Source organism: Gigantopelta aegis, chromosome 5 (genome assembly GCF_016097555.1).
Source record: "Gigantopelta aegis isolate Gae_Host chromosome 5, Gae_host_genome, whole genome shotgun sequence".
Lineage (NCBI taxonomy): Eukaryota > Metazoa > Mollusca > Gastropoda > Neomphalida > Peltospiridae > Gigantopelta > Gigantopelta aegis.
In genome coordinates, this window is record NC_054703.1 from 2,872,204 (window position 1) to 2,884,264 (window position 12,061).

At 45.2% G+C, this 12,061-nt stretch overlaps 1 protein-coding gene across 1 annotated transcript in view; it reads right to left on the bottom strand.

Moving 5' to 3' along the window:
• The window catches only part of LOC121373471 (WD repeat-containing protein 49-like), a 126,117-nt gene that overhangs the window by 62,183 nt on the left and 51,873 nt on the right, over positions 1–12,061 (bottom strand). Inside the window, exons 24-25 of the mRNA XM_041500136.1 lie at positions 8,961–9,095; positions 765–916 (exon numbers count right to left, since the gene is read on the bottom strand). Coding sequence (XP_041356070.1) covers positions 765–916; positions 8,961–9,095 — 287 coding nt within the window. The remainder of the gene's footprint in view (positions 1–764; positions 917–8,960; positions 9,096–12,061) is intronic.

The following is a 12,061-nucleotide window of genomic DNA, read 5'->3' on the forward strand; positions in this document are numbered from 1 at the left end:
CCCTCCTCCCTCCCTCTCCCTCTCCCTCTCCTCTCTCTCTCCTCCTCCCTCTCTCCCTCTCTCTCTCCCTCCCTCCCTCCCTCCTCCCTCTCTCTCTCTCTCTCTCTCTCTCTCTCTCTCTCTCTCTCTCTCTCTCTCTCTCTCTCTCTCTCTCTCTCTCTCTCTCTCTCTCCCTCTCTCTCTCCCTCTCACTCCCTCCCTCCCTCCCTCTCTCTTTCTCCCTCGACCAAATTTTGAAACAACCATCAGTAAGTTTGTTTTGTTTTACAACACCACTTGAGCACACTGCTTTACTAATCATCGGCTATTGGATGTCAAACATTTGGTATTTTTAGTCTTAGAGAAGAAACCCACTACATTTTTCCAATATATACTAGCAAGGGATCTTTTATATGCACCATCCCACAGACAGGATAGCACATACCACGGTAATTCTGACATATAGTCTTAGAGAGATCAAACCTGCTACATTTTTCCATTAGTAGTAAGGGATCTTTTATATGCACATCCCACAGACAGGATAGCACATGCCATGGTAATTTTGACATATAGTCTTAGAGAGATCAAACCTGCTACATTTTTCCATTAGTAGTAAGGGATCTTTTATATGCACCATCCCACAGACAGGATAGCACATACCATGGTAATTTTGACATATAGTCTTAGAGAGATCAAACCTGCTACATTTTTCCATTAGTAGTAAGGGATCTTTTATATGCACCATCCCACAGACAGGATAGCACATACCACGGCTTTTGAAATACCTGTCCAAAGACTCCAATCTTGTTTCCATAGATATCCCAGACTGCAACACTGCAGTCGGAAGAGCTCGATATAACCAGCATCCGATCGTTTCTCTCGCAGATGTCGATGGAATTAATCATGTCCTGATGAGGGTGGAACTGCCGTTTTAGTGCTGAAATGTCATAAAATAAAACTTGGATAAACATGTGTAATACGATTTTTTTTTAGATTTAACAATGGAGAGAAAATATTCACATTAAAATAACGAGTATCATTTGTTTTGAAGATGCCAATCGAATTAATCATGTCCTGATGAGGGTGGAACTGCCGTTTTAGTGCTGAAATGTCATAAAATAAAACTTGGATAAACATGTGTAATAAGTTTTTTTACAGATTTAATAATGGAGAGAAAACATACACATTAAAATAACGAGTAACCTATCATTTGATTTGCAGATGTCGATGGACTTAATCATGTCATGATCGATGAAGGTAGAACTGGTGTTTTAATGCTGAAATATGATAATACGAAAATTGGCTATACAAATTTAATATGTTTCTTTAGATTTAATACTGGAGAAAAAACATTCACATTAAAATAACAAGTATCATTTGTTTTGCAGGTGTCGATGAAATTAATCATGTCCTGATGAGGGTAGAACTGGTGTTTTAGTGCTGAAATGTGATAAGATGAAAATTGGATCCTTCCAATGTTTTAGTAAACAACGCACTCAACACATTTTATTTACAGTTGTATGGCATAACATATGGTTACGGACCACACAGATATTGAGAGAGGAAACCCCCTGTCGCCACTTCATGGGCTACTCTTTTCGATTAGCAGCAAGGGATCTTTTATATGCACCATCCCACGGCCTTTGTTACACCAGTTGTGGAGCACTGGCTGGAACGAGAAATAGCCCAATGGGTCCACCGACGGGGATCGATCCTGGACCGACCATGCATCAAGTGAATGCTTTACCACTGGACTAAGCCCCACCCCCAGATCTAATGACGATTCAGACTCAGCAGATCGATCAAGACTCGCCTCTCTCATCATTCTAACCTTCACAGGATAAAGCCGATATATTAAGGCAGTTACATGTTATTCTCCATTTATCCTGATATGATGACGGATAATGAATGAATGAATGAATGTTTAACAACAACCCAGCACGAAAAATACATTGGCTATTGGGTGTCAAACTATGGTAATGCAAACAAATAAGGTGATGATGATCAACATCAATATAAAAATTCAAGATTTAAATAAAAACAGTGTAAAGAACTGTGCAAAAAAGCAAAGTCATATCCATGCTTGTAGCAGAATATGACTTTTGACGTTACTCATGTGACATCACACGTATGGCTACATTATATAATCACTCATTTAACCCCTAGGTCATTGTACAATGTAGCTGAAATAACAGAAATTGGAGAAAACTTGAGTGTTTTCTCTTTTATAGATACATTACCTGTCCTCAAACAAGTGCACCTCCCCCCCACGCAAGTGGTCTGGTCCGAACATCCCAACAGCCAATGGGATGGCCTAAATTCTTCTACTGCATACTGCTCTCTAGTTCCGGTCACATGACTGTAACTTCCTTCTTTTTCCCTGAGCGCATCGCACGGAGAACAGGAAGCGGGGAGGCCCGGGCGGGATGAATCTTGAGGACAGGTAATGTATCTATAAAAGAGAAAACACTCAAGTTTTCTCCATTTCTATAGACATTACCTGTCCTCAAACAAGTGCAGCATTCAACAGATGGTGGTGGGTGCCGAGATCCGTAGATGCTTGTGATAAACTCCCCAACCGGAAAGAGGCTGACTAGTGGAAGAATAAGGCCAACCTTGGTAAGCCCTCATCCTAGGGATGCCCGTCACAGACCAATGCAGGTGATGTTAGTAACAACAACCAGAATGGTGGCATCCGTCAGCAGTGGCAGGTACGGCTCCTAGAACACATGGACCAGGAGGCGGAAGCCACATCTCATGCTGGTTCTGACAGGGTGGGAAGACGTAGCCACCAGGGATGCAGGTGTTAGGTAACCCTCACGTATTGAAGTGTTATAGTTTTTCAATAACAAGCGACAACCTAATGAGGTGCATCCGTCAGAACATTGAACAAAACAAGACCCCCGAGTGTTTTCTGTCTAGTACACCAAAGATCTGTTAGTTCAATAACGACAACCAATAACCACATGCAGTGCAGGGTAAAGGTTATCGAGACAAAAGTTTCCGGCACCAGTACGTGAACTGTGCAAAAGAACAAAAGTCTAAGCAATCCTCATCTGTCTATTCGATGGACATCTCGGTATGCAGCCCAGAATCAGACAGACATCAACGGCGACGAGGACGGCTTGTATTCAACAGAGTCTGTGCAGCAACAACCGGACCCAGATGATGGAACCCCTCAACGTCTTCTGTGGTGACATCCCTCAGATAATAGTTGGCGAAGATGGAGTCCGTAGCCCAGAACCAACCAGTGATAATGTGCTGAATGGGTGTGTTGCAGTGCAGGGACATCGTGGCAGCCAAGGCACGGAGTTCATGCGGATTAGAAGCAGACGGAGCAGGTAAACCCTCCTTCTGATAGGCGGTCAGGATAGAAGACCGGATCCAGGTGGCCACCGTGTTCTTGGTAAGGTCCCTCAACCGACTCTGGTTACAGGAAAGGAAAAGTCTTTTGCGATGTTGTCGAAAAGATCTGGTCCTCTCGATGTACTGGTGCAGGGCTCTGACAGGGCACAACGCCAAGTCCTCAACGTCCGCCGGACCAACGATAGAGGAGAGGGCCTGCACAACATACGAACGAGGCGCTTGGTCTGGTAACTGATTCTTTGCAACAAAGTTCATGAGTAACCCCAAGTTGACTGCACGCCGATCTTGGTGAAAACGTACCAAGTCTACATCAAGAGCATGGAGTTCTGAGACACGGGCAGCCGTGGCAAAACCGAGTAAAAAACACCGTCTTCCGCATCAAGTCTTGCAGGGAAGAGGATTCGATCGGCTCATAAGGTGCGGTCGATAACGCTCGTAACACCAGATTCAGGTCCCATCTTGGTGGCCGAAACCGGTGTACTTGATCATCAAGGCGAAACCCTTTGATCATCTTATGGATCTCAGGAATACCCGATAACTTCGTTCCAGTAGCGGCATCACGAACAGTAGCGATGACCGAAACGTACCCAGCGATGGTAGACCCCTTTAATCGTAAAGTGGTCCGCAGATACAGCCAAAAAACCCAGCAAGACGAAGTATCTGGATCGTCTGAGGTTTGAGGTTTTGCCGGAAACACCCTCGGTGAAAGCAAAGCCATCTGACGTTAGTAGTAGATGATCTGTGCGCTTTCAAAATGGCCGCCGTAGACTGTGAAGAAAAACCTTTCTTTCTCAAACTCTTGGCGATAAAGTCCACGCGTGCAGTTGGAACAACTGCGGACGTGGATGGTATAGTCTTGACGTGGGATGCAGCAACAGATGATCCCAGTCTGGCAGCGGTAAAGGATGTGGATCGGCAAGACGTATTAGATCTGGATACCACATCCTGGATGGCCACATTGGAGCAATGAGTAACAGGCGACAATGGTACAGCTGAAACCTCTGAAGCACCCTTGGAAGGAGGATTCGTGGAGGAAAAGCGTACGCGTCCATCTGTTCCCAGCTGATGGCCAAGGCGTCGAGATCCAGAGCTTCGGGATCCAGCACCGGAGACACGTAAACCCTCAGCTGATGGTTGAATCGTGTGGCGAAGAGATCGATGTTTGGTGTCCAAAGTCTGTCGCACACCCATCGAAACGCTTCGGGATGGAGCATCCATTCCGTCGGCTGTGGAGACGACGGCCGAGACAGTGTGTCGACTAGTACATTGGAAACCCCTGGAATATGGCGAGCCCGAAGTTGCAACGGAATCTCGTCAACCAGCTTGTAGAGACGATAAGTCAACTGCAGCAGACTGCTGGAGTGGGTTCCGCCCTGACGGTTGATATAAGCCACCGCGGTAGTACTGTCTGTGGCTACCATGAGAGAGGCGCCTGACAGCATCTCTCGCCAATGAAAGATGACGTAACTGACAACATCTCCAACAGGTTGATGTGTAGATCGGCTTCATCTGGAAACCACAGCCACCAACAGGGACTGGACTGCAAGGCGACTGGTAACCGGATCAGCAAATCTGCGTTATTGTACTGAATGCATGGATTCAGAAACAAACTGGATACCGCGACCTCTAAGCATAAAATGTTGCGCCGACGTCAAAATTACTCTTGCAATGATACTTCATGAAACAGTAATAGAGTGATTCAGGAATCAAGACATCGGAAACAGCGACCCCGTGATACAGGCAAGAGCCAAGACAGCGTAGCAACTCGCTACGCTACATGCCCGATATACCTGGAAGTGAAGCAACGCAAAACAGCAACCGGCTAAAATCCACGGCCGTCACACCACCCGGTGCGAAACAGCAGCAGAGACCATCTAGACAGCATCGGTCACGAACTCTGGCGGTAACAACAGTAAACGTCAGTGAGTTGATAAGCCGCAATGAACCATAGGAAAACGGTGACGGTAAAACCCCCGTACCACGTGATGGCAACTGGATAACTTCCGGAACCAGCGGAAGTAGCGACTGTCTTGCATCGCCACCGGATATAGAGAACGATCTGCCGAATGTCGCTGAACCTTCCTCGAACAAGAGAATATCGGTGCACGGGATCTCAACACAAGTGACCGGACCAGTAGACTTTCTTCGTCACCAACCCGGAACGCTTGTAACGTCGACCCCTTCACGGCAAAGAGCCGTATGTAGACCACAGGTCTGCCAAGATTACCGGCTTGTGCTGAAAGTCAAGAATGGATCGCTTCAGGCAAGTCGGTTGACGATAGTGTGCAATCGTAGTGCACATCGACGTCACGGAAGATATAAGGTAGACCAACATCAAAGTCGACGGCTAGAACAAGGCATATCCTCTGGCATCCTGCACATGAGGAGTTATGGTCGCCATGTACAACATGTACGCTGAACTGAAGCCATCGACAGGACGTGCCAATCTGTAAGTTCTAGGAAGACGTCTGGTCCCGCCGGAAACAGCGTCATCCAAGGCCGGCGTCACACCGTTGAAGGATAGGTTGAAGACGGGATACGTTCGTTGTGACGAATGGGGAACGGCACAAACGAAGTCTACTCAAGTAAACCGACATCGGATCAGTCCTCAAACGGAAACCTTCTAGAATGGTGCGAGTGGACTGTGAAGTGACGAAAGCATATACACCGCAGCAAGACAAACAGTCACAGCCATGTGGGTCACTGCGTCCGGATCTTCTATAACGGAAGGTGCCGACGCATCATCTGGAAAATCGGTCAGTAACCTGGCACAGGCACTTCGATCCAATGTACTGGCTGCATCGGAAACACGGACCGTGGACGGTCCCGTCAGGAGCCGGTGTAACCCTGAACGCTGAATCAGCTGCCGACTGGTGTGGACGGTACGATGTACACGGACCGGCAGGAGCCGGTGGAACCCTGGACACTGCACCACTTCGATCGATCACGGGACGACGGTACCGAACGGTGAGCCGATGACGCAATTTTCCAATTCGTTACAGGGCTCCGTCTGCTTGCTGGAACAACGATACGCACGGGCCAGTTACTGGTAGCCGTGTAAACCGACGGGGGCCTGTGGCAGCCAACGATCGAATGCCGATATCTGCCGGTGGAACCTCCGTGGCGATCATCGAACCCGGACCCTTCTTGGCTGAAACCGGTGGATGGGCCAGCGGCGGTAGCATATCAGATATGACAGCCAGACAATCCCTCAGTGACAAGTGGTCCGCCGCATCCAGATCTTCCAGCACCGCATGAACCGATACATCATCAGAAAGTCACGTAGCACCCGTGAACAGGCCAGTCGCTCTGGTCATGGCCCGATGGAGATACCGGAGAACCGGACCGTGGGCGGTCCCGTGTGGATACCAAGGAACGGATGACCACATCGTCGTTGGATGTGGCAAGGACGGCAACATGTCGTAGACAGCCGCCAAGCAATCCCTCATAGTCATATGGTCCGTAGAGTCGGGCTCTTCAATGACAGATGCCGCAGGCGCTTCATCACCAAAGTCTCGTAGAACTCGAGCACAGGCCAATCGATGTACCGTAATGGAAGCCGCTGGTTAAACCGGACCGTGGATGGTCCCGTCTAGCCCTCGGAGGCCTTGGAAGCCACATCAACTGAAGGTTGGCGCTGACGATCTATGGAACCCGTAGGGAGCCATACAGGTCATGTGGAACGGCTACGGTCCCGGCTCCGATGCGCCGAAGGGGACTTCCCCGCCGAAGATCGGTGAGCCTTGGAATCCGTGGAGCGTCTATCTGAATGAGCCGGCTTCTTAGAGGGCTGCGTAGAGACCGCAGGCCTGTCATCCGAAGTCTTAAGTAACGGTGGAGCTGAAGAAGCCGCACCCCCTGAAGAGGGGACTGGAACCGGACCTGACCCCGAACTCGCCGATTTAGGTAAGGTCGCCATTGACGCCATTGTTTCTTCCAGCATGGTCGGTAGAATTGAACGTAACTCTTCCGCCACGGAGTCAGCAATCGAAGGCGAAGATTCCACCTTCTTGGTCCTCGAAGATTCCACCTTCTTGGTCCTCGCTGACACCACCTTCAGGTAAGCCGCGAACTCGACATCAGACAAGCCCGCACAAAGGTCGCATCTAGAAGTGAGGCCACACGAACACGACAACCTGGGTCGCCGCCGGCTAACTTCTTCCAGCGTAACACGCTCGAACTAGTCGCCTGAACATTATCAGATATGATAATAGTAATTTTTCAATCTGTGAAAAGAAAGAAAAACCAACCATAACACAAATACAAAGCCGGTAAATAAAGACGCCATTTTGCAAATGGCGTCCGACACGACAACCGGCGATATAACAACATTTCATGTAATTAACACTTGGCAAGTCAAGCGAAATACGCGAAAGACATATGAAAGCTAACGAAAGCTAACGAAAATTAAGGTGAAAAACATTTCACCCAAACACAAAGCCAGTCAACACAGACGCCATTTTGCAAATGGCGTCCGACACGACAACCGGCAATATAAACAACATTTCATGTAATTAAACGCTTGGAAGTCAAGTGAAATACGCGAAAAGAACATTTCACCCAAACACTAATACAAAACCAAAGGTCTTATAAAAGTTGACTCCAAACAGAGCCAAGCAAAAGGACGTCCAGACCCTTTAGCGAAGAGAAAAAGAAGGAAGTTACAGTCATGTGACCGGAACTAGAGAGCAGTATGCAGTAGAAGAATTTAGGCCATCCCATTGGCTGTTGGGATGTTCGGACCAGACCACTTGCGTGGGGGGGAGGTGCACTTGTTTGAGGACAGGTAATGTCTATAGAAAAATAGCTTTTGCCTTTAATTTTTATGGTCTGCAGGATAAAGATAATAACTAGTTAATGAGGTACGTAGGATATCGGCTTTATCCTGTTCAGGCTGAATGTGAAATTCCGCTCAGTAAACATCACAGAAAATTTCCCATTCTTACTGTCACAGGATAAAACCGATATCCTACATCATTAACTAGTTATTCTCTATTTATACAATAATTATGCGAGTGTACTTTACTTCACCCACCTGGCATGCATTGTCATCCTTTGCTGCTAATAAAGCTGGTCTGACCCACGGCACTAACTAATGACTGCCGGTAGTAGGGGAGCATATAGTAGGTGGTTTTACATGTGCCTCTTAGCAATGCCAGAAGTAACTACTGAACACTCTCCAAAGTGGTCAGACTAAGCCCACAGCTAAACGATGATGGGGGAATGACCAGTGTGTTGCGGTTGGAGAGACAAGGACTGGAATGTGGAGGTGGACGGCGAAAGAAGTTGAAAAATAGGAGTTGCCAGATCGGGAAGATATGAGATGGAATTCAGTGGAAAGGGGGTAGTGGGATAAAAAATACATATACAGTGAAACCCCTCTCAACCGGACACCCTCGGGACCAAGTAAAATGTCCCGTTTTGAGAGGTGTCCCGTTTAGAAAGGTTAAGTTCTTTAATGATTTAAAAAAAAGAACCGTTAAAAATGTCCGGTTTTGAAGGAATTCCGATTTACAGAGGGTCTGGTTTTGAGAGGTTTCACTGTATATATAAATCCAAATAATCGTGCAAGTAAACCGTGCGTGCTTGTGTTCGTGATGAGCCGTAGTACGTACGAGGTGGTGTTTGAATGGTGTCGTCCACGTGGTGCATGCAGTACTCGAGAATCTCCCACACTTTGATGACCCCATCCACGTCACCAGTCACCAGATACTGGTTCTTCTTGTCCGTCGCCATTATGATACTGCCAGCTGAAACACAACAAACACTCTTTAACTCATGTCGCCATTATGATACTGCCAGCTGAAACACAACAAACACTCTTTAACTCATGTCGCCATTATGATACTGCCAGCTGAAACACAACAAACTCTCTTTAACTCATGTCGCCATTATGATACTGCCAGCTGAAACACAACAAACACTCTTTAACTCATGTCGCCATTATGATACTGCCAGCTGAAACACAACAAACACTCTTTAACTCATGTCTCCATTATGATACTGCCAGCTGAAACACAACAAACACTCTTCAACTCATGTTACCATTATGATACTGCCAGCTGAAACACAACAAACACTCTTCAACTCATGTCACCATTATGATACTGCCAGCTGAAACACAACAAACACTCTTCAACTCATGTCGCCATTATGATACTGCCAGCTGAAACACAACAACAAACACTCTTTAACTTATGTCGCCATTATGATACTGCCAGCTGAAACACAACAAACACTCTTTAACTCATGTCGCCATTATGACACTGCCAGCTGAAACACAACAAACACTCTTTAACTCATGTCGCCATTATGATACTGCCAGCTGAAACACAACAAACACTCTTTAACTCATGTCGCCATTATGACACTGCCAGCTGAAACACAACAAACACTCTTTAACTCATGTCGCCATTATGATACTGCCAGCTGTAACACAACAAACACATGTCACCATTATGATACTGCCAGCTGAAACACAACAAACACTCTTTAACTCATGTCGCCATTATGAGACTGCCAGCTGAAACACAACAAACACTCTTTAACTCATGTCGCCATTATGACACTGCCAGCTGAAACACAACAAACACTCTTTAACTCATGTCGCCATTATGAGACTGCCAGCTGAAACACAACAAACACTCTTTAACTCATGTCGCCATTATGAGACTGCCAGCTGAAACACAACAAACACTCTTTAACTCATGTCGCCATTATGAGACTGCCAGCTGAAACACAACAAACACTCTTTAACTCATGTCGCCATTATGAGACTGCCAGCTGAAACACAACAAACACTCTTTAATTCATGTCGCCATTATGATACTGCCAGCTGAAACACAACAAACACTCTTAAACTCATGTCGCCATTATGACACTGCCAGCTGAAACACAACAAACACTCTTTAACTCATGTCGCCATTATGACACTGCCAGCTGAAACACAACAAACACTCTTTAACTCATGTCGCCATTATGAGACTGCCAGCTGAAACACAACAAACACTCTTTAACTCATGTCGCCATTATGATACTGCCAGCTGAAACACAACAAACACTCTTTAACTCATGTCGCCATTATGATACTGCCAGCTGAAACACAACAAACACTCTTTAACTCATGTCACCATTATGATACTGCCAGCTGAAACACAACAAACACTCTTTAATTCATGTCGCCATTATGATACTGCCAGCTGAAACACAACAAACACTCTTTAATTCATGTCGCCATTATGATACTGCCAGCTGAAACACAACAAACACTCTTTAATTCATGTCGCCATTATGATACTGCCAGCTGAAACACAACAAACACTCTTTAATTCATGTCGCCATTATGATACTGCCAGCTGAAACACAACAAACACTTGTTAATTCATGTCGCCATTATGATACTGCCAGCTGAAACACAAACACTCGTTAACTCATGTCGCCATTATGATACTGCCAGCTGAAACACAACAAACACTCTTTAATTCATGTCACCATTATGATACTGCCAGCTGAAATACCATTATAATTTGGTAATAAATATAGTCAAGTAGGACAATGGGGTTCCCATGCAATATTGTTAAAATTAACAATTCTACTACAACTTTCATATAAGTATTTTTTTCATTGGTTAATTTTCGTGATAAATCGGATGATAGATGTACGCTGTCATGGGCAACCAGGATTTATCACAATGACAAAAAATCCAATTTTTTATATAAATCCTTATAGTTAACAACGAAACACAGTGATATAATATTATCCCCTAATTACACATTTACTCATGTCCTAAGGAGAAGAAAATAATATTTAATTTACACACAGTTTAATCAGTGAAATATAACAAACTCATTACCATTACAATTTGGTAATAAATATTGGTAAAATTAACAAAGACACTTTAACTCATGTCCTAACTTAAGGAAAATAAAAGAATATGTTTAAAGGGACATACCCTAGTTTTTAAACACTGAGGTATATATTTCACTATTAGAGCCGTTTATGATGACTGAAATCAAACATTATTAATATTTTATTGCTTAGATTATCCATTTCCATACATCCGAAGTGTTTCTGGTTATCCTGGTTTTTCGAATCCCGCAAAATGCATTTTTCATATTTTTAAAAACACACGTGCATCTGAGAAGTAACTGTTATGGAGTCGCGTTTTAGTCTATTTTTAAGGGTATTTCAATGTCACAGACTCTTGTTTCACTCTGTTGTATTCAAATTTGTTACAGGTTTGTAAATTAACCAAACTTAGTATCCATTTTTACAGGTTGAAACTAGAAAGAAAGAAATGTTTTATTTAACGACGCACTCAACACATTTTATTTACGGTTATATGGTGTCAGACATATGGTTAAGGACCACACAGATTTTGAGAGGAAACCCGCTGTCGCCACTACATGGGCTACTCTTTCCGATTAGCAGCAAGGGATCTTTTATTTGCACTTCCAACAGGCAGGATAGTACAAACCATGGCCTTTGTTGAACCAGTTATGGATCACTGGTCGGTGCAAGTGGTTTATACCTACCCATTGAGCCTGGCGGAGCACTCACTCAGGGTTTGGAGTCAGTATCTGGATTAAAAATCCCATGCCTCGACTGGGATCTGAACCCAGTACCTACCAGCCTGTAGACCGATGGTCTAACCACAACGCCACCGAGGCCGGTAGGTTGAAACTAGAGTCTAGGTGAAAAATATGCCTTAGTGTTT